Source organism: Lactuca serriola, chromosome 8, assembly GCF_051521515.1.
Source record: "Lactuca serriola cultivar US96UC23 chromosome 8, Lser_US96UC23_V15, whole genome shotgun sequence".
Taxonomy (NCBI): domain Eukaryota; kingdom Viridiplantae; phylum Streptophyta; class Magnoliopsida; order Asterales; family Asteraceae; genus Lactuca; species Lactuca serriola.
In genome coordinates, this window is record NC_136415.1 from 60,490,258 (window position 1) to 60,515,315 (window position 25,058).

General features: G+C 33.6%; 1 protein-coding gene and 1 non-coding gene across 2 annotated transcripts; one reads left to right on the top strand and one right to left on the bottom strand.

Annotated features, from left to right (window-relative positions):
• Window positions 1-509: 509 nt before the first annotated feature.
• Window positions 510-6,629, bottom strand: SK1 (shikimate kinase 1). Its single transcript, XM_079014180.1, has 10 exons — window positions 6,590-6,629; window positions 6,388-6,440; window positions 6,216-6,270; window positions 6,048-6,120; window positions 5,867-5,954; window positions 5,655-5,737; window positions 5,339-5,468; window positions 3,477-3,555; window positions 2,021-2,085; window positions 510-554 (listed from the first exon to the last, which is right to left on the bottom strand). Exons 1-10 carry the CDS (start codon window positions 6,627-6,629, stop codon window positions 510-512), a joined length of 711 nt encoding a protein of 236 aa, XP_078870306.1.
• Window positions 6,630-10,656: 4,027 nt separating this feature from the next.
• On the top strand, window positions 10,657-10,744 carry TRNAS-GCU (transfer RNA serine (anticodon GCU)). Its single transcript has one exon. It is a non-coding gene; the product is annotated as a tRNA-Ser (tRNA).
• Window positions 10,745-25,058: the final 14,314 nt, after the last annotated feature.

Here is a 25,058-nt window from a genome sequence, read left to right on the forward strand (position 1 = left end):
GAGGAACACATAATGATATACAAAATACACACATAAATTCGTTTAGAGTTTGTTGAGGGATTTTAGAGCGAGTTCTTGTGATCTACTGGAAAACTCATTACATTCTCCAGATCCGAAAATCTCCATATATAGAAGCGGGTATGTAATCGTTCTTTTATGTTTAAGTTTTCTTTTAAATAGATTCGGAAATAAAGAACTACAATTATGCTTTCGTGTTTTATGGTTTGGTTATGAAAATAACCAACATCAAATACTACAAGTTTTATTGTGATAATACGCATTGTTCTAACAACCACACACTTGCCACTACCCAATCAATAAAGGAGATACAACACAATTTTAAACTTTCATAAATGATAATTTAAGATTGTCCCAAAGGAAACCTAGGTCAGCTAGTTTATAGAAATAGTAAACAATAGAATCCACTAGTATCATTCACATTGTTACAAAAAATTAATGAGAACATTTCCATCATCTAGCATTTGAGCTTAATTGCAAAAGAGAATACATCAATCACACAACATTTGTAAATAACTTTCAATTTGTACAAGCACCTGCCAAATTATCCGAAAATGAGAAAGAGAAAACTTTGCAATTTGAACAAACAACATAAGCCATCGAACACAGAAACATATATTTGATGTCGAGCATTAAGATAAGTTTTGTTAGATATTGCATGTTTGAACATTGCAAGACTAAATCCGTTATTTCCATTAAATATTCAACCAATTCCACCATATTGCTATTATAGCACGAATATATAAGTTAATGTATATTTTCTGTTCTTATAATCAGTTTAAGAAAATAGTGATTTTGATGGAAAAATACAGTCTCAATATATTTAATTAGATGAGAACATTGTACTTCATCAAAATCCCATGAAAGTCATAATATTTTTATATTGGAATTTCTAATATAATAACAGCCAACAAAAGATCTAATGATGAAAATAAGATTTTTTTTTTCTTTTCCTTTTTGACCTAAGCCTAAACCAAATCCGAATGGCTTGATTTTTTTAGCCGTTGGAAAACATTTATATGGTTTTATTTCCATTTCATGATGTTGGATAGTAAGAGCAATGATTGAAATTTATAAGATAATTTGGGACAACAAAATACATGAAAATTGATACGAATAGACAAAAAAGGGAATGAGAGAAAGACACTTGAAAGCAAGTTTTGACAATTAAATACTAGTTTGAAACCTCACATTAAAGTTGTATGCGGTAGAAAAAAGCTGTTGACAAAATGTAACTAAACATAGTGAGATTAATTTTGGGAAATGGAAATACAAATTATAACTAGTGATGACATAACTAACCATAGTGAGATTAATATTCATTTTATTAGAGAAAACTTATGAATATAACTTAAAAAAACTAACATTGATTATGTTGTTGCACGTTATTTTGGTCGTAAGATACCACCAAAATAATGTACAACCACGTAATCAATTTTAGTTTTTAGTTTTTATTTATTTATTTATTGTTTCGGTCCCATGTTGGTTTTGATTTTCTTTAATGCATTTTGCTTCAAAAAAATTCATAGAAGTTTACAAATCTAACCTAAATTTTTGGCTTTTGAAATACTAAAACATTCAAAACCTTGTAATTTAAAAATAGTTTGGTTTTTCAGCCATTTGTTTTGAGGCGGTTTATATATATATATATATATATATATATATATATATATATATATATATATATATATATATATATATATATATATATAAAGTTGGTATTGAAAATTACTTATAAACTCTATCAATCTTTTTTTACCAAATTAATTAACCAAAACAATTCCTAATTTTTTACTTAATTAAACAAACTGTTGATTAAATAAGAAAAACAATGTTAATGAATATTAAATATTATAAAATTGAGAGAGAGAGAGAGAGAGAGAGAGAGAGAGAGAGAGAGAGAGAGAGAGAGAGAGAGAGAGAGAGAGAGAGAGAGAGAGAGAGAGAGAGAGAGAGAGAGAGAGAGAGAGAGAGAGAGAGAGAGAGAGAGAGAGAGAGAGACCTCTATCACAATTTGAGTAGGAGTAACATTGCATATATTGCGATGCCCCAACTTGACTGCAATATCTATACAAGTATAGAAGAGAGTTTATATATATATATATATATATATATATATATATATATATATATATATATATATATATATATATATATATATATATATATATTAGAACGACAGAATAGAGAGTTTATATGGATAAACAAAATGATATAAGAGTGTATCAACTATGATCAAAATGATATAAGAGTGTATAAGTATGATGTTTGTAAACAAGGTCCGTAATTTTAAAAAAGCACTCCATGAAAACAACCCCATAGGCGAGGCCAAATTCATGGGGTTTATGCCAACGAATTGGTCTATATAATTCACAATACATATTCTTTGTACTACAGTTTGCTTCCTATTTAATTACTTCCTTCTTTTCATATTAGAATTTCAATTTGCACCTCTCCTTTTGTTAGTTTGTTAGTGAAACATAATAAAAAATGAATATTATTTTTAAGCAATCACACCATCAAAAGACTAATTAATACCAATATGTAATATATTTCTTTCATACATATTTATATTTAGTTTGATAATAACGAGACTAGTATTATAATAGTCTTAGATTTTTAAAAAAATTTCATTTTTTTATGATTTTTTATAAAATTTATGGATCAAATTAAGAAACAAAATGAATGGAACTACACTAGATACTTGTACTAGAAAACCGCCAATTTTCCTACGAAACTTTTTGACGGAAATAATTACGTAGGAAAAACAAAGATTTTACTGATAGATTTCCAACAAGTATAAAAAACCCCTAATTTAACGCCAATTCGCAACAAACTAGCAACACTAATAAATTCGTCGGAAATTCGTTGAAAGCTACCGATGTAATATAATGAAAATATTTTTCAAAAGATTATTATTCATCGAAAATCAGTTGGCAAATAACGATGAAAACATTAAAAAAACATAGTATTTATAATTTGTTTACGTTTGTGCATATATATGGATCTGTACGTGGATGTGTATATGTATGTATTCCAGCAGAATAAATCAAGAAACTAAAGGATTTGTAGGTATTCTGTCGGAAATAGTTAAACATGAATTCTTGTTAGTTATCTCTTGGTAGTAAAATCTAATATAACATTTACCGATTATCTGTAGAAAATAGTCAAACCTGAAATTTTCGGAAGTGCAATTGGTAATTTACCCATGCTCTGTAGGCCGAATGATATTTTTTGTCCGATTCCTGTCGATAATGGCCACTTCGGACGGAAATGGTCATTTTTCTAAGAGTCCCATCTATAAATCTTTAAAATGTTTATGTATAATAGTGATATAGGTTTATAAAGAGTATGCCTAAATATGTTGGTGATGTGGACAAAAAGTGAAAAGGTGATGTGGCATTTATGGACTTCTAAACATTGGAGATGTTGTAAGATAAAAAGCATGGTCTACATACTTTCCAAGGAAACTCTTGCATGGGCCTTGGTGTATGCTTCACTCCTTTCTTTCCAGAGCATAGATAGTTGCTTGAAAATCTACATATATCGCAACAATTGAGTATCATATAACATCTATACATACATAAATATATACATTTGTATCCGCATAACATAGATATGAAACCCTGGAGGGCCGGCCTAATAGTGGGTAGGTAAGCTACGGACCGACCAGGGCCCCACAACATCTTTGGGCCCAACTTTATATCCGTTAGTATGTTTATATATAGGCCCAACATCAATCCAATATAATAAATAAATGTAGCCTACTTTGTAAGGCAGCTACCGTCTTTGACAGAAACACGGTTCCAACTTCCAACACATGGCTATGTGTTCGTTTTTACTAAATTTAATTTTGTTGATATTTATGCATATTTTAAAAAACTTAATACATAAGTTGTAGTTTACTTGGTAGAACTATAAAGCATTATTTCTATTCTATCCACGTCAAGTGCAAAACCTTTATTAAAATTTAACTTTATTTTTTATATATAAGCATATTTAAAAAATAATTAAACAGTCATATCTAGAAAGCAGTTTAAAGCACTTGCTTTTTTCTATGTTAAAAAAAAATACCAAAGGGAGGGGTCTGTGAAACAATTAACCATGAAAAACTGAAATTTGTAAATTGACCATGACTTCCACAGAGAGGAGCTCTGTGGAAGCCTTAAACCTCTGAGGATTTGGAAACGTGGGGAAAAAGACGAAAAAAAAACCTGTTGGTTTACATACTTCCATAAAAAATGTCTCTGCGGAAATGCATATGACTTTGCATAATTATGAAACCTCTGAGGATGTTTAACAAAAAAAAAAAACAGTTTTTTAAAAGAAAAAAGGCTAATTCCGCAGAGGGCACTATGGATCCGCAAAAAGGCCCTCTGCGGATCTGTTCTTCGTCCAAACATCTCTGAAGAACTGTTCTTCGTATGAAAATTGCAAAATTCCGGATTTTCTAGCTGTTTACTCACCATATTCGTTCCTATTTTTTTGAGATTCGATCGATCGTTTCTTTCCCGTTCCTTGTCTTCGTTCTGCAGCAGACCTCCCCCAAACTCTTCCTCCTTCCGCAGCCAGCACTAAAAACCCGGTTTTCTGTTTGGTGATTTTACAAAAATACCCCTGTCACCTCATTTCTTCATTGCTATTTTCAGGTTCCTCATAGGTTTAAGGCTTCCGCAGAGCCTCTCTTTGCGGAAGTCATGGCCATTTTACAAATTTCAGTTTTTCATGGCTAATTCCTTCACACACACCCTTTTATTTGGTCATTTGATGAATTTTCTCAAAAAAAACCTTCAAACACCATGGTTTCATAGGTATGTATAAATATGGTTTTATATGAACATATAAGCATTTTAAAGAACAACAAATATCAAAACCATGTTTTTATATGTATATATAAATATATTAAAGAAAAACAACAAATATCAAAACCATGTTTTTATATGTATATATAAATATATTAAAGAAAAACAACAAATATCATGCATTGTACTTAATTTGTTAGAGCTTTTGTATTTTATAAAAGTGTTCACACATTAATAATTTTGTAGTCTGCTTTAAAAACTTAAAGACCTTGCATCTCAATAATAACATTAAAAAAATGTAAGTTAAATTTACTAACTTGCTAATATATAAATTTGTTTCTTATAAAAAAAATTGTATCTAATTGGCCAAAAACATAAATACCTCACTCCATATTAGCAAAAAAATTATATTAAATTTAGTTCAAAATTAAAGGTCACATGAGGGTTTTGTATATTAAAATGTTTTTTATTTTGTTTTTGCTCCGTGTCCAAATATTTAGCAAAGAGAAAAATACCACCTTTACATATGCTTCTCCAGATTCATCATGCAAAAGTGGTCGACATGCAGTTCCTACAGTAACTATTCGTAGTGCCAGTGTTTCCAATGGTACATCTAGAAATATAGTAACACCCTTCTGCATATATTTCCTGACAAATTAAACGCAAACAATATAATTACCAAATTAGCAACACACTTTGCTGACAATTTATATATATATATATATATATATATATATATATATATATATATATATATATATATATATATATATATATATATATATATATATATATATATATATATACACATGCGCTAGATGTATATATAGATACCAGTTGATAGGCTGAACAACAGCACCTCCACCCGTGGAAATCACCGATCCATGCATCGATGACAGTTTCTTCAACACCTCAGTCTTAAGGAATTAAAGTACCAAGGAATTATAAAACAAAAAGTATGATCATTAGTGCAAATACATTAGCGGAAAAAAAAAACAGTTTTTCATGGTCCGAAAAAATTAATAGATTTAGAGCTACTTAATAACCTCCTTCTCTCTAAAGAATTTCTCGCCATGCAATTTGAAGATGTCAGCAACTGCGATTCCCCCAACAACCTCCTCTATTAGTTTGTCGCTGCACGCATTACTCAAAATATATAAAACGTGAAAAGGGATGAGATTTATCTTTAAAGTGATTAATGGAATCAGAAGTACTCTTGACACAAACCTGTCGACAAAAGAATAGCCAAGAATTTCAGATAGGATTTGGCCAACTGTTGTTTTTCCAGAGCCCATCATTCCTGAATTCATATTGTAGAGTTATGAACAATTAATGAGTTTAATTATAAATTTTCTATACATTTTGAACAAAGACAATATGTTAGCTGGAACTCACCAACAAGATATATACACCTTCCATCTAGATATGGTCCAATCTTCTCTAACTTGTTCTGCCATTTGGACAACATATATAAACTTAATTACATTGCCAATGTAATTCATTCTTCGAAACAAAAAGAGTACAAAAAAAAAACGCTAAGCTAAGACATAAGATATATATTAGATACCTTTATCATCAAATCTTCCTCAACACTAAAACATTCAAATTGGAAAGCTGAAGCTACAAGAGTTTAAATGTCAGAATTAGTTAATTACTTATAAATGCACGCAACACCTTTCATATATAGTTTCACATTAAATGGTAACCAATAAAGTTTAGCCTTCAAACATTCTCAAAATAGGATGTGAATACTTGACATGCATGCATACTTGTATAGAAGAGAGAAGTTGTTGACATAATGACATGCATCTTTCACTAAATTCGAGGCATGTCTTTACAACTTGCATATACGATAAACGTACTTCTTGTAGTCTAATATTTAGCATACAATATTTGTTTTCATCTTGTGATCATTAAATTAACCAGAAAGTATATACCCGAAGACTGCTGAGTAGAACATAAAGCTTTCGTTTCTGGTGATCCATGTCCAAACGCTGCATTTATAGGCCACAAGTGAGTCCGATTAAGCATATGAATCCTTTGAAATAGCATGTACTTTGTACAAATCCTCAAGGAATTGTTCAGTTTCAGAAATTTTAATTCTTATATGAACACTTACATGTTGTAAAGTTTAGGCTCCTAGAGATTTCGGCCTCCATTCTTTCAGTGATCAAAACAATCAAGATTGGCTTGAGTTTTTAGCATCAAACGTCAATGGAAGACCTTAGATATATATTCTTCATGTCAGAACAATAATCAGATAAGTTTGCCTGAATAAATATATTATCTAACAAAATCATTCATCTTCTTCATGCATGGAATATTTTATATAGAACTAAACAGCAAAAATGTTGGATAAATCATGAATCGGTATCATCTATGGTTTACATACTTAATCACACATTGATAGCCGACAACTATGGTACTATATATTGATATCATTAACTTTAATAATTATTTTCAAAAAAACATGATGAGCACATTTAACACAAATTTTTAAAGGATATGAAATATAAATAGTAAAACAAGCAATAGATATATTGATACAAAGAGAGAAATTGTATAGATTAGAACCTGATTGGAGCTTTGAGGTACTAATAATGGATGGAAGCGAACTCAAAATATATTAATTATACGTAGCGATATTACGTGTTTAATTTAATTACGGGAGTTTGAAGAAGGGAGATGATAAATCCACGACATTTTTTTGATAATCCACTGATTTTTAAACTTAGTTGACAATTATGCCCTTATCTATATTTAGAATGCAATTTAGTTTTTATTTTAGGCACATTGTTCATTATTAGTAGTTAATTTTCGCTTTTAATTTTTTTGTTCACAAATCATTTTTGATACTTCATTTTCACTAAGTTTTTTTTTCACTTAATTTTATCATCTATTCATTAGTACTTAATTTTTGTCCTCCCTGATTATGACACTTAGGTTTTTTGTTTGTGAGACAAAGGATGAGCCATAAACATTCTCAATTGACTAGTTGTTCATATGTTTGTTATTCAGATTTAACTAAAAACCAAACCAATTAAACCGAAAACGATTGAACCAAACTTTATTCAAGCCGGTTTTTGGTTAATAATTTGGAAGTAAAAAAAAAACCCAATCAAACGGAACCGAACAAACTGATAACCAATTAAACTGAATGGATAACATCCCTAATCAAAATCAAGGAATTATTATATTTGTTTTGGTATTTGGAATTGACATAATCATACTCGTCACTGTTAAGTTTGATATTTAGAATTAACAGGGAACCGTACACATAGAATCAAATGTTGTGAAGAGATAAGACGCAAAACTGGAAACATACACAAGGAAAAAGAATGGATGATCACTTACTGTTTGACGGCTGAATATTGCAGCGCCAAACATGTTCGATGAAGATGGTTGCCGCCGAAGGAGGAAGAAGTCGCGTGTGTTTGGGATAATGATTTACTAATAATTAGACATATGACTAATATAAAAAATTAAATTACACCTTGTTATAGATGATGAAGGCATAACTGTTCGGTTCAGATTTCTCGGTTTTTTGACTTCCAAAATATCAGTCGAAACCGATCCGAATAAAGTTTGGTTTGATCGTTTTCGGTTTAATTGGTTTGGTTTTCAGTTAAATTTAAATAACAAATACATGAACAACTAGTCAATTGAGAATGTTTATGGCTCATCTTCCATGCGATCAACTTGTAAGAAATAATAACAAAAGAATGATTAAACTATAAGCACAAAATAACATACAACGACATAAATAAAATAATGTTTATAGAGTTATACTTACAATATCATTGACACAGAGTGGCTAACAAATGTTGCTGAAAACATGTAAAACAATGACTAAACATATGCATGTAATCTAATAAATCCTAAACCTTATTCTCATCACAGGAAAAAATAAATAAATACAATTATCATAATGAGGGATGACAAAAAATTAAGTATATTTGCATCATTAAAATTTCTGTGGAGAAAAAAAAAATTAAAACATCGTAAAAATGAAGTATTAAAATGATGTGTAAACAAAATATGAAAAGCAAAAATTAAATACTGATAACGAGACTGTGCCTAAAATGAAAATTAAATTGCATTCTAAATATAGATGTGGGCATATTTGTCAACTAAGTTTAAAAGTAAATGGATTACCAAAAAAAAGACGTGGATTTATCATCTCCCTTTGAAGAATTATTATGAGTTGTACCACAAAGTCCTCCCACCAAAAATATCACTAATTGACCCAATTTGGTATGAGTTTAATGCTTCGAAACCATGATTAAGACTTACGAGTATCCACTATGATACGTTCTTTAGAATATCATTTCCATGAAAAATGAAAAGATAGTAGGATTGAGGTTTATATGATACATATCCATCTCATTCTCCATGAATTACAATAAAATGGCCCCACCACTCGTCCAATAAGATTTACTATATTTTTATTTCAAACCCTTTCAATCATATACAATATATATTAATTTTACATCCTTTTTATTAATATATCATAAATACATAATAGAATAATAATAATAATTAATAAAATATATCATTAAAAAAGCTAACTAATACCTTCAAAATGAGATCAATATTGAATACGTTTTGACAATTTAATTTTTTATTATGATTTTACTTTTAGTTTGTTAAAAAACCAATACTGAATAAGTTTCATCAAAATATGTAACAAAAGTAAACTTTTTTTTTTTTTTTTTTGGTATAATGCTTATATATAAATTATATGTTAAATGAATAAATAAGTGTGCGTGGTCTATCTATGAATTTTTGAAAGGATTTGATGTAAAAGTTTATATATATGTAATGTAGCACTATCAAGTATGATAATTTAGAAAGCTACAGACCTTAAATTACGTCCGCCATTAGAGATGTTCTATATTTGTTCTTTTTAAGTGTTTATACGTACACAACAAATCTTAATGTTAAAAATAGCATTTGAAGTTACCATGAGAACTATCTAGATAAAACGAAACATTTTGTTAACGGTTAAAAGTTAGAAACTCTCAAACGCTTGCAAATGTTCTGTGCTAAAAAACGCTCATAATATGTGAAGGTTAGAAGTAATAACGGTTTTGATGAATTTTAAACTAATGAATATATTAATTCCGGATTTTTTATAGACTCATAAGAAAGGTAAAATTGTCTTTAAGTTGATATAACTAAGTAATAAACATTAACCACGTCAATATATATATATATATATATAAATTCTTTTAACGAACCAACAAAATAAATCATTAGATAAATCAAAAATAAAAACAATTCAGAAGAAAAAAAACACATTCATTATTCATTTTTTAGTAAACAAAAAAAAAAGTTCACTTTTATGAAATTTATAGTGAATAACAACAAAATCCTCGTAAAAATAAATCATAGAGATGTTTTTCGGGATTTTTTTATAAACAATGTTATTTTTGATTGATCTAGTGATTCATTTGTTTTGTTCACGAAAAAAATATGTAGAAAAAAAAAACCTTCTAACCTTCTAACCCAAAAATTTTCTTCTTATCGGAATATATATATATATATATATATATATATATATATATATATATATATATATATATATATATAGAGAGAGAGAGAGAGAGAGAGAGAGAGAATTGACACATGAATAAATGTTGGACTTGTTGGATCCTTAGCAATTAATGCTAGGATTGATCGTTGGAGTTCTTCTTTATTTATCTTTCTATTTGGATCTTTTGAGCATCTAAATGGAATTGCTAATTATATAATAACGATAAAGAATGTGAAAGAAATACTTTCGTTAATCCTTACTTGATGTGTAATATAACATAGTAATTATCTTTTTCAATTGGGAGAGATGACTGAGTGGACGAAAGCGGCGGATTGCTAATCCGTTGTACGAGTTATTCGTACCGAGGGTTCGAATCCCTCTCTTTTCGTTTTCGTTGATGACTTTCTATTTTTCTTTCAAATTTCGCAAACCTCTTTTAAATGGTTCTTTTATTAGTTAAACGTGTGGAATATGAATATATAATATAAAATCTTAAGAAAATTGAAAATCATGCAAGAAAAACGAAAATTTTATTTTATTCTTCACATCCAGGATTAGAGCAGCCTAAACCGTGAAAACGGGGTTGTGGGAGAGCAATACAAGTGTTGTGTTGCTAGACAATTCCAGTAACAATTACATTTCTAGTTCCATTTGTAGTAAAAGCGAAAATAGTAGTCAAAACGAGGATATCACAACGAGTGATCAAACTATACCAAAAAGTTATACTCATATGGGTGTAACTCAACAATACCGACATTTGTGGGTTCAATGCGAAAATTGTTATGGATTAAATCCTTATTAAGTAATGGCTTTTTAAGGGGGGCAGCTTACGGGCCATGCCTCTCTCTAACCTGATAACTAGTATCGCCTCCCCTCCCAGCTCTATCGGCAGGCCCTTTCTTTTGCAATACTTAAAAAAGTCTCTCATGGCCCAATTATTATTACATCGTTCTCTACCATAGAATTCGGCCTTCGGGGTCAACTCAGCGGCTTCTATTAGGAAGGCGGCGCAAAGTGAATATACCTTACAAGATATATAAGTTTAGGTATCCAAATCTAACATACTACGTTATTTTTGTATCAAATATACATTGTAATTGTCCAAAGTTCTTAAAATTTAACTACTGACTTGGTTTACTTTCAATATTTTTAGAAGTTTCACAATTATCTTCCTCTTACATAAGTTTCATTTGAAACTATAATATATATATATATATATATATATATATATATATATATATATATATATATATATATATATGTATGTGTATGTGTAACGCTCGGTTCCAGTTATGAAATTATTTTTATTGTGTATGATGTTTCTTTGAGGGCCACGACGTGGCGAAGAGTTTTGGGCCGCGGGGGTTTAAAGAACCACCACGACGTGGTGATTTTGCCATGATGTGGTGATGGCTGTTTTGGAAAAACCCTAAAGTTAAGGGTTGATCCCTATTTAAAGATCCTTAACCCCTCCTAGCCTCCCTCTCATCAGCCTCCATCTGTGACATTCCCAATTTCACGGCCAGAAAAGACCGATTTGTTTATGCTTTGTTTTTAAAATCAGAGTAATGTTTTAAAGAAAACGGTTGCGGAATTTGTTCCCAAAACAAGATATGATAATAACTTATCAAAACATTTCTCAAAGAGAATGTATTTTCATTTAATAATAAAACCTCGGGATGTCATGTTTCGATACAGACACATAAGCATAAACAGAACATACATTCATTTACACTATTGATTTACATCTCCTTTAATCTCTTAGTGCAAAGCAGCATTAATATCGATACTTGTGATACAAAGAAAACTGAGTGGGTCAGGCTTGGAAGCCTGGTGAGCATATAGGGTTTTCAACCCACAATAATACAATTATTATATTCAATCATTAAACAAACAACCCAATTACCCATCCCCATTATCTTCTTTACTCTTAAGGTTTTACCCTAAGAATCAACTATCCTTCATTCATTCATTCCTAAGGATTGACCTAAGGAATCGGCATGAAGTCCATTGCTGCCAAAGTTTATCTATCAGGTACTAAATCCATAGCTATCAGGCGCTAACTCCATAGTCACCAAGGTTCACTTAACAGTAGGCGCTAACTCCATAGTCACCAAGGTTTATACAATAGGCGCTAACTCCATAGTCACCAAGGTTTATCTAACATTAGGCGCTAACTCCATAGTCACCAAGGTTTATACAATATGCGCTAATTCCATAGTCACCAAGGTTCACTTAACAATAGGCGCTAACTCCATAGTCACCAAGGTTTACTTAACAATAGGCGCTAACTCCATAGTCACCAAGGTTTATACAATAGGCGCTAACTCCATAGTCACCAAGGTTTACTTAATAGTAGGCGCTAACTCCATACTCGCCAAGGTTTACTTAACAGTAGGCGCTAACTCCATAGTCACCAAGGTTTACTTAACAATAGGCGCTAACTCCATAGTCACCAAGGTTTACTTAACAATAGGCGCTAACTCCATAGTCGCCAAGGTTTACTTTAACATGCGCTAACTCCATAGTCGCCAAGGTTTACTTTAACATGCGCTAACTCCATAGTCACCAAGGTTTACTTTAACAGGCGCTAACTCCATAGTCACCAAGGTTTATACAATAGGCGCTAATTCCATAGTCACCAAGGTTCACTTAACAATAGGCGCTAACTCCATAGTCACCAAGGTTTACTTAACAATAGGCGCTAACTCCATAGTCACCAAGGTTTATACAATAGGCGCTAACTCCATAGTCACCAAGGTTTACTTAATAGTAGGCGCTAACTCCATACTCGCCAAGGTTTACTTAATAGTAGGCGCTAACTCCATAGTCATCAAGGTTTACTTAACAATAGGCGCTAACTCCATAGTCACCAAGGTTTACTTAACAATAGGCGCTAACTCCATAGTCGCCAAGGTTTACTTTAACATGCGCTAACTCCATAGTCGCCAAGGTTTACTTTAACAGGCGCTAACTCCATAGTCACCAAGGTTTATACAATAGACAATACGTCTCATAGTTGCCACTATTTCATCTACCCATGTTCTACCCAACATATTTTGTAGATATAAAATACATATATAGTTTGAATCATTTAACACCCGTATAAAAACATCAATTCCAAGCCCATCTCAAATAGACAAATAATATCTAACACATATCACGTATTTCATAACTAATACTTTATATTTATGTGTTAGAAGAAAGTAACTATACACTGACACATATAAACAACAATATATATACACATAGCACATATTTAATAAAATACTTCGTATCTATGTGTAAAATGAAAGTGAATATACACTCACATGATCAGAAGATGATCGGACAACACTACGACTTGCAGAAGTAGTATTCTTCGGTAGATCTGGAAGATCTTCACAAAAACCGGGCTCTTCGCGGGCAGAGCTTCGGCTCGGGAATTGCACTTCTCGGGATCTTCGGGCTTCGGGACTCGCTTCGGGTCTCGGGATGATACCGGGGCTTCAGGGGTACTTCTTTGCATGTAAATCGAGGTAATATGGGTGAGAGATGAGAGAATGAGCAACCAAACTCGGCTGGCCCTTCAAATCTATTTATAGGGCAAAATCTGCCCTTAACACGTCGTGGCACCTTTTTCCACGTCGTGGGCTTGGTCGTCACTGCATGCGTCATCGCAAGTTGCATCTAGGGGACTCCCGGAGGTGTCAGAAGACTGGCCACATCGTGGTATCTGACAATTTTGGTGTTTTGCGCCCCGAACTTCAGAAACTCATAACTTTCGCATACGAACTCCGTTTTCGACGTTCTTTATATCGACGCGAAGGTGAGATTATGCTCTACAACTCTCCTTTAGACTCCATTGGCTAATTTTGAATTTTTTAATATATTATAATTATATTACTTATATATTATTTTTAGTAGGCCGGGACAGGAAAACTCCGTTATAAACTCATAACTCCTTCGTCTGACGTCCGTTTTCGTCCGTCTTTCCGTCGTTGCACTACTATCGATGAGATATTTAATTCTCATTTATATTGTTTTGGATAAATATCGCTCTAACGTAAATTCACTATTTACGTCGCGCTGTGTCGTGCCGGTTCTGTCGCGAAACTTCGACAGGTCATAACTTCTTCGTTATAACTCGGATTTCGACGTTCTTTATATATTCGGAAACCTCGTAACATAAACTAAATCTTAGTTGAGATTAATCCTTCTAAATAATCTTTCCCAAAAAAGTCATTTTTGACGCTGATCGTCTCTAAATTGACTAGCCTTGATCTGCGGGCGTTACACCATCCCTCCAAATTATCCCTTGCAAACCCTAGATCCCTTGTGTTAGTTTTTGGCCTTAAAGAGTGTGTTTTTGGTGCTTGTGAAGGAAGAAGGTGGTGGAAGATCCCTTGGGGAGTTCAAAGCAAAGAAGATCCAGGAGTTTACCTTCCTCTAGCATCTTAACGAGGTATAAAGTCTTCACCTTGTTGAGTTAATGGATAGATCTATGGATTTTTGTCCTCTTTTCTTTATGTTTTGTTGCCTTGGATGGTTGAACTTCATAAAGTTTGCAACTTTATGAATCTCCAGGACCTTTGAAGCATTTGACTCATGGGATCTAGCTTAGAATCGAGTTTTGAGGCCATGCATGGAATCTTGGCCTTTTTGCCCTATTTTGACCTAAGAAGAGTTTATGTCATGCATTGGACATGCATGTCTGAAAAGCACCAATTTTTATGGTGTGTTTGATGTTAGAGACTCTTTTGAAGCTTTTGGTCAAGTAACCTCTTGGATTGGAAGATTATTGCTTAGGTCATGAAGTGTTTTGGATCTTATAGTTGAGATCTAAACATTTTGGAGGGTTCTATTTGATAAAGTTGGAAACTTTATCCATCTAGACCTTATTTTGGACTTGATCTCAGTTGGAGACCCTTTCAAATCAAAGAAAGTGGCTGACTGCATTAATTTGTTGAAAATCCCGTTACCACGACGTGGCAAGGCCACAACGACTTGGTGGCGGGGCGGATCACGACTGTTTTGTCGTATTCGGCACCACGATGTGGTACAAGGGTACAACGACGGGGCGGTCATCTGAGTTGAATTTTATTGACCTTTTGACTTAGTTTGACCGATAAAGGGGTATTTTGGGTATTATGGATTATATTTGAGAAGTTGTATTTGATGGTTAGGAGTCGGTTAAAGCTGATATTCGACGTTGGGACCTCATCAGCTATTATTCAAATTGAGAGATGAGTTTTCTCACTATATCAATGGGTTGAAGGAACCAAGGCCGTCCCATTATTTTTGTTATAGGGTACATATTACTTGTATGTTATGTGTATGAAAGACCAGGGTATGGCCCTTGGTACCTGTATGAAAGACCAGGATCTGGCCCCTGACAATTGTATGGAAGATCGGGATTTAGCCCTCGGCAAGAATTATGTGTAAGACTATGGTTTAGCCCATAGCAGTAATTTGTATGTTAGTATGTGGTACTTTGTGGAAAACTTACTAAGCATTTGCTTACAGATTTGTGTTTATGGTTTCAATTACTTCCGGTACTAAGGGGAAGCGTCCGACATGATGACACAATATTCTCTCCCGTTATTTCCGCATTTTTGATATTTGTAGCACCCGGTTCCTGGTACGTATTTAATTCCAAGTATTATTGTATTTTACCTTGGGACTCGGCGAGTTGAAGGCCCAACTCGCCGAGTAGAGTCGACTTTTCGCGCGGATTTTAAGTGACCTACCCGACGAGTCGGGAGACCGACTCGACGAGTAGGAGCTGTCTGGACAAAACCCTAATATTTAGGGTTTACACTCTATTTAAACACCTTAAGTGTTTCCCTTTGCAGCCTCCAACACCACCCAGACCATCCCTACAAAACCCTATCCGTTTTTGAGTGATTTTGAGCTCTTTGTGCCATTTTGTGCAAGATAAAAGGTTGAAGAGAAGAAGAAGGAGCTTGGAATTTCAGAAGGAGCAAGGAGATCCAGAGGTTTTGCTTCATTTCCTGTTTATTGGAGGTAAAAAGTCCAGACCTTGCTTCTCCTTTCATTAGATACTCTTTTGGAGTAATTTAGGGTTTTTGTAAGCTATTTTGGAGCCATTCTTGGATGCAACCACGATTTTGGGATAAGGACTTCAAATCTGGAACCATTGAGGGTTCCCATGGCATAAAGGTGCCAACTTTATGGCCATGGGAGACCCATGCATCATATAAACCCCCTTTTATGGATTTTTGAGCCAAAAGCCCTATGCATGGACGTCAAGTTTGTAGCTTTACGTGAAAAAGGGACCCTAGGAGGCCAGATCTATAGTTTTGATGCGTTAAGACCCATTATAATCGACTTTATAGTTTTGGACAAAGAAGGAATCAGCGAGTCACTTGGGTGACTCGGAGATTCTGGTCGCTTTTCCCCCCAAAACGTCTTCTGGAAATGGTTTTGGTTGAGTGGTAGGAACACTCAGCCTGCTAGGGGTTTGTTTTGGACCTGGAAATGATAGGACTCGATGAGTGTATGAACAGACTCGGTGAGTCCTAGGCAATATCCCAACCTCATGAAGACGGACTCTACGAGTTCATGGAGAACTCGGTGAGTTAGAGGCTAGACTCATTCATTTAGATGAAGATGAACTCAGCGAGTTCAAGAGCGAACTCGGCGAGTTAGTTGAAGATAGTCAAAAGGTGAGATTGAAGGTGAGCTCGTCGAGCTCTTGCTAGAATCTATGAGTAAGGAAGAGATTATGGCAGTAAGGGGACGAGAGGACTCGGCGAGTTGGTGGACCAACTCAACAAGTCGAGTAAATTAGAAGTTGACTTTGACCAGGATTTGACCTTGACTTTGACTTGGATTTGGGTTGACCCTTGTAAGGGTTATGAGTATGTAATAGTAATCGAGAAAGGTTGTTATATAGGGATTGAGGAGTAGAACGAGTTGATTTTCGTGTCGAGGACTTTGTAGATACTACACGACATAGAGGTGAGTTACCTTCCAATAGAAGTGGGTCTAAGGCACCAAGTCCATGTTGGATTAATGTCTAAGTCCACAACTATAATTGGTAAGACTTGACCCGACCCGACATGGTCCATTTGGGTTGCATGGCATCATGCATTTGGATAGACTATAATGAGAGAAATAAGACACTTATGGTTATTAATATATTATAAGTTCTAGTATATTAATAATAAGAATAATAAGATTATTTAATTAGTATTGATCAAGAATTAATCTAGGATTAATTAAGTGATCAAAAGAAGACTAATTAAATATATGGGTTGATTGTGTAAATCATCCATACTTGTATAGTGGGCTAATGCTCCATGGATAATCAAGTTGGGCTAAAACCCATAGGATGGTCCATGGATGCTCCATGGTGTATTCGAACCCATGGATCCAAGGAAATGGAAAGTCATGACAATTAGGGTTTACCCTAATTGTAACACTATATAAAGATCTTATTCTTGACAAAATTGGCGACTAGTATGACTAGAGTGAGAAAAGAAAGGGCTAGCCGATTTTCATGAAGTGTAGATTTCTCTCAAGTTATTTCAAGTGTATTTGGTATTGTGTGAACCATTTGAGGTGTCACACTTGGGGCACTAGGCACTCAAGCTTCATGAAGACTTTCTACATGAAAGAGGTATGTATTCTATCTTGTTATATTCATTATTTTATATGCTATATTAGGATAATACCTTGGATGTTCATATTTGTATGTATAATAGAGAAAACATAGATCCAAGGTATTTAGGGTTGCATGTACACTTAGGAGTGTTAGAATGCTCAAAACCCAACAGTGGTATCAGAGCCTAGGCTTGTTTTCTTGTTATACTTGCAAAACTGCTTAAAAAATCGAAGTTGTTGTTGTCTGATCATCAGACTCGGCGAGTCCATGCCTAAAAAGTGATCAGATCGATCCAACTTGCCGAGTTGGTTCATGCACTCGACGAGTTGGACCCCCAGACAGCATAAATTCGACTTTTTTGGCTGGAATTGGACTAGGAACATTACCCTAAGATGTTTTTGGACTTATAAACTTGTTTTTGATGTGGTAATGTTCATGCTAATCCAATTTCAAAGATAATTGTCAATAGATTCATGTTTTGTATTAGTTTAAGGTTTAGACTAATTACATGAAAAAGTTTGATTTGAATTATCTTGTTCATATGAGTTGCTTAGATTCATAGAAAAGTTGAGTGAAATAGTTGTTTTCAATCCAAATTAATCTAAGAGTTTATTCTAAAATGTGTTTTTGTAACTTGTCCTCAAGTTATATGAAAAGTCACATTTAAGTTTCATAAAACTCATAAAAGTTGGCAAAGGTTAAAAAAGTGAAGAGTCTAGTTCTAATTAAATGGTTTTATGACTCCATAACTGGTCCTCAAGTTATGGAGGACCAAGAGTCTCTTCATTAAATAATAAATTAAAAAAAGGTGTAACCTTAATTAATTCCATAAGTTATAAAATAAAGAAAAGTTAATTCTTTTATTAGTTTAAAACTACTTTAAACACATAAGTTATGGAATTAATTAGTTTTGAATAGTTTCAAAACTTGCCCTCAAGTTTTGGAATTTGTAAAGTTTTCTCTTATAAATACTTTAATTCCAAGTTAGCCCTTAGAATTTTAAAAGTTAAAATTCAACCCTTATACTTTATAATATTATAAGTTAATAATATATATGTATAAGAGTAAAGTCAGTCTTACCGCTAGTACGCCTCATTCACGAAGCCGGTCTATAAGGTGGGTATAAGGTTGTTGCCTATAAAATGGCAACTTAATGGGTGTCCACTCTCACCCACCGTTTGCTTGACTGGTGGAGGGTCGTTAGCCGAACGGGTTTGACAGGACTATAATTCTCCCTTCATTAAAAGTATTAATGATAAATACTAAGTAACTAAACTCTTAATAATACCCAATCTTAGTTACTTAGGAAAATGTGAATAAGGTGCTAATCCATGAAATTACACTTTGCACTTTGTTTAAGTCGGTTAGTGGAGCGTGTGTGGTTAACCGGCACACTAACTCATATTTAACAAGGTAGGCAAAGGGTAACTTAATGTTTATCATAGTATCGATGGAGCGTGTGTGGTTAACCGGCACATCGATTGAGGGGTAAACACTTAAGGGTACCAAGTAATTTGCATGGTTACTTCACACCTTGGTTTGTGATCCTCGGCATCCCAGTCACAAAACCTGAAGGGCACACTCGAGATTGAAACATGTCATTGAACATTTCAATGAATCTCAAAAGATCTAGGAGTTTCAAAACCAATTAAAACCTAATAATACATTTCGTTTATCTTGGTGGAAATTGGTGAATCGTCATTCACCTACCTTCAAATATTTTATAGCTTGGATTACAGCATACCTCTTCTAAGTTATAAAATAGTTTGTTGGGTCCTAGCCTTAATATTTCATATTGGGTGTCATATTAAGGACTTAAGATCAACTATCTTGAATATCTCCCAAAAGATGTCTGGTTTAGACATTTATGATCTTCCCAAATCTCTTGAAACAAGCTTTCCTAAATGAAGATGATGTCCCATGGAAATCATACTTCTTCACCTCTTCCAATTATTCTCCCTAACCCACAAGTTGTTTAAAAGTTTAAGGTCACTCAAGCCCTATTAGCAAGGCAAGGTCTAGGTGTGGTCATATCTTGGAGATGTAGTCACATATTGACAAGCCGGGAGAGTTGGGTGTCAAAGTCTTGAGAAAGTTGGTGGTTCAATCACTTTCTAAGTCACATAGTGAGTTCCTTTGGGACACCTATGAAACAGACTATGACAAGACCCTTAATGATCTTATCTATTTGTTAAGATCAACTTCTTAAAACTTGATGGACATTGACAATAGTGACACAGGAAATCCAGAAAAACATTCTCTTCCCAATGGAAAGGGATCGGCCATAGTCAACTCGGTTGACCAAATGGTAAAGAGAAAAGCTAAGTCTGTGATAGTCCCGTGTACCATTATCAAAGGGTCCATATGTTTATATTGCCAAAGGAAGGGACATTGGTTACGAATCTGCCAAATTTACCTAAGGATGTTGAAGTCAATAAGTTTGACTCTACTTCAGGTAAAGTCCACTATCTAACTCTGCTAAGTTTCTAATCTGAGATTCTTGATACATGATGTGACTGGGTGACATGTTGACGTTTTAAGAATCAAAGAAAAGTAAAGAAACTTAAAGAAAGAATATGCTGAATCTGATCGCGTAGATGGATTTCTATCGCGTAGCTTGAAGATCGGATTCTTAAGCTACTTCTTAGGAGTTATGAGATATTGCTTAGGAATAGATAACAACAAGTTTTCTTATGGATTGTAAGGATAAGTTTTTCCGCAAAGTTTTAAAATAAAAGAAAAATTTTAGATTTTATTTATTTTAAAATATCCTTACAATGGCATTTGAGGAAAAATTGTTGCTTATATGATTCCATTAATAGCAAGAGTGGAAATATGAAATTGATTCTTTCATTTGTGGTAATGTCTAAATTTACCAAATAAGGAAAGATTCTCATCACCCAAGTTTCAATTGGACCGGAACTTGGAATCATGCAAGTTGTATAGCATGATGAATGAGAACTTTCAAGTATTGGAAAATTAAGACTAACTACTTGTTCACATGGATGTGTGACTCAAGTAACGAACTAAGGGATCGAGTACACATTCTTGTGCACTGATTAATTCCACCATAAAAGATCGATAAGATTATTCGTCATAATTTACTAAAGCTTAGTAAATATGGTTATACTTACAGGCTAAAGTATAATTCTGAGACATTGGAAAAGTTTCAATGTAAGGTAGAGCGAATAAGAAGAATCAACTGAGGCAGAAGGATAAAAGTTTCTCAAATCTGAAAAGATGGGAGAGTACTTTAGTATCAGTTTTTGTGATCATCTTAATGATTAAGAAACCATATCAAAGTTAGTTCTCTAAGGAAATCAAAGAAGAGGAACTTGAATTGTTGAAATGGTTAAATCAAGAAGATGAGTCATACTTCGTTCCAATACAAGTCTTAGAGTCATACTCGAAGATTGTAACTTGAGTGACATGTCTTAAAGAAGGTTTAAAACACTTGTCAAATGTAAGAATAAAAGTTTTCTACTCTTGTACATTTGAAATTGGTAAGTTGTGATGTTTTGGATAAAACAAAGACCAACTTAGGCCAATTGTGTGAAGTGTTTGTCTTGATTATAATCCGCACTATCTCTTGGATGTTTGACAAGGGAGTCTTATATGTCAAGAGGACAGTGGGAGTCTTATAGGTCTTGAAAGTCTCAAGAACTAATCAAGAATAAAACCTGAAGTTCTTCACTAGCACACGACTTGAGGTTTATAACCTATCGTGTTGACATATTCTGTGCCCATTCCAGTTAAAGTTGGATTTGCATTTGAGTTCGTAGAGTTCTCAATTAGTTGCACAACAACTTGGAAGCAATGGCAGGCCCTTGAGCTGCCAGGTGGCAAGAAATTAAGATTGAGTTCAATCCATATGAGTGTGGATTTGTCATTATCCTTGTCTTGTGTCTATGGTTTTGACAATTCACATGGATAAGAACACATACACCATTAAATCTAAGTGTCATAAGGTTTCTCTCCGATTCATGAAAATGATGGTGAGGAAACACTTTCACTAAGTAGATTTTAGCTAGATAGCAATTGTGATATTTGCATTCTCAGAGTCGTTAGTGGAGCGTGTGTGGTTTACCGGCACACTAACCTGGACTTGTGAGAAGTGGCAAAAAGGTCTAACCATTATGATTACGGCATCCCTCTTCATAATTGTTTAGACACACAAGTGTGCTATCTAAGGGAAGGTGTATGATTTTGATAAAGTCTTATCAAAACAATCTAGTATCAGAAATCTGAACTTTGGTAAGAAAGTCAGCTGATTTCTGGGTACATGTCAAAGCTAGTGGGAGCATAAGTGTTATGCTAATAATCATCATGTTAGCGGGAGCATGATAATTATGATAAAGGTTGCAAGTTAGCAATGTTAATTATAGAAAACAAAAGGTTTCAATTGGAAAAAAGTTGTTTTGCTATAATTAAGGGAGAGGAAATTATACTTTATCTCAAATCTATAAGCTTAGATCGTGAGGTTTTAATCATTTAGTCAAGGATATATATATATATGAATTTCATGTTGGAATGGCTCAACATAAGGAAATTCTGTATATGAGTCCATTATTTGCGTTCTAAAATTCTATTATGATTACGGCATCCCTTTTCATAATCTGAATTATGAGAACTTGGCAAATAGAAATGGAAATGTTATAGCAAAAGACTGGTTTAGTCTTTATGTGAGACATCATGAATCGATTCCCATATGCTTCGGATATAGGATCGATTACATGTGCTATATTCATCCTTTCTAAAATTTTCAAAATGCTTGGGGCATTAAGAAGGGAAAAGGTTTAGAACTGGATATGACTAAAAGGATTAAACAATTGTCGGGGACAATCTAAGGTTTACCAAAGATTGGTTGCTCAAGGACAGTTGGAAGTATAGTGATAATTCTGGAAGGACCATATTGACATAGTCTGTAAGGAGGCAACTCTTGTTCAGAAGTGATAGTCAAAATGGAATATGGAAATGTTTCAAAGTTAGAATTTTCAATCTGTGTAAGATTAAGGAAACTTAATGCAAGAAGGATGATTCCAAGGAGCTGATCTCCTTTGGAATACTCTGTAATGATTGTTGTCAAGTCTTTCTGACTTTGTGCATAATCATTACAAGAGGTTCAATGCATATAAGTTTAGAATCTGACAGATTTCAGTAAATGGCATGAATTTGGAATTCTTGCATTTGCAGTAAGGATTTGGGAGTGTGAAAAGAGAATCATTGAAGTTATGTTCAATTGATCTAGTTCACAAAGTAAAGATCATAGACAAACATAGTATGCATACTTGGTGTATGGCATGACTAGTGTTTAGAAAATATAGTGTACATGCTTGGAGCATGGGACAACTATTGTTTTAAATTCAAGAATAAAGTTGATAGCTGAAACAGTATACATGAATAATGTGTAATCATATGGTGATAAATAAAAGGTGTTTTATTTATGTTCATAGGTTTTGATACCATATTGGATTCAATTATTCTTGTGTTTCATTTTGCATGTTTTGACTTCCAGAATAAACTAGGTTATTCTTCCGGAATAACTAAGTTATTCAAACCATCCACATTCGGTCATATGTTGGAAGTAGATATGAATTAAGACTGTCATGGGTTGGCTTGTAGAGGTCTAAGGTGTTGGACAAAGGGCTACAACACTCATGAGTGCTCATAAGTTCTGAGTATTGGATTCAACCCGCGCTCATTGGAATCACTTCATGGATTTTATCACGAGTGATCATGAGATGATAATATCTTATATTCTTCAAACCTAGAGATATGAGTTGTTACTATGAGTTGGTTGTACATTGATTGCACGAAAACGCATTTGGTAACTCGGTGCTATAAAACGTGCCTTTGTGTATGATTCAACAAGTAGTAGAACAAGCCATATGAGTCGAAGTTTATCCATTCCTTTTACCTTCGGGATAAAAGCGATATCTGTGGCCCCTCGATGATTTGATGATGACAAATGGAAGTGCTCGGCCGGGCCAGGACTGATTTGATTTGTTCAATTAGTCAGTCGTCATAAATCGGAAATCGGGAAACAACAAATGGACAGAGAGAATGATTATAATCCATGTCTCAGTACATATAATATCTAGAATGGAGGAATATATGATCCCTTATCTAATGGACAAGTCATTGACAAAGTTCAGAGTTCATCGACAAGGTCAGAGTTCGACAGAAGCTTTTGAGAGCTACGATTGCCAGTTGGTTCCTGAAGTCATACGCAATAATAGTTTTAGACTTATCCAAGTGGGAGACTGTTGGATTAATGTCTAAGTCCATAACTATAATTGGTAAGACTTGACCCGACCCGGCATGGTCCATTTGGGTTGCATGGCATCATGCATTTGGATAGACTATAATGAGAGAAATAAGACACTTATGGTTATTAATATATTATAAGTTCTAGTATATTAATAATAAGAATAATAAGATTATTTAATTAGTATTGATCAAGAATTAATCTAGGATTAATTAAGTGATCAAAAGAAGACTAATTAAATATATGGGTTGATTGTGTAAATAATCCATACTTGTATAGTGGGCTAATGCTCCATGGATAATCAAGTTGGGCTAAAACCCATAGGATGGTCCATGGATACTCCATGGTGTATTTGAACCCATGGATCCAAGGAAATGGAAAGTCATGACAATTAGGGTTTACCCTAATTGTAACACTATATAAAGATCTTATTCTTGACAAAATTGGCGACTAGTATGACTAGAGTGAGAAAAGAAAGGGCTAGCTGATTTTCATGAAGTGTATATTTCTCTCAAGTTATTTCAAGTGTATTTGGTGTTGTGTGAACCATTTGAGGTGTCACACTTGGGGCACTAGGCACTCAAGCTTCATGAAGACTTTCTACATGAAAGAGGTATGTATTCTATCTTGTTATATTCATTATTTTATATGCTAGATTAGGATAATACCTTGGATGTTCATATTTGTATGTATAATAGAGAAAACATAGATCCAAGGTATTTAGGGTTGCATGTACACTTAGGAGTGTTAGAATGCTCAAAACCCAACAGGCCAGCCCACTAGTAGTTAATTATAGTCGAAATGATTGTCTTTGTGATAATTGTC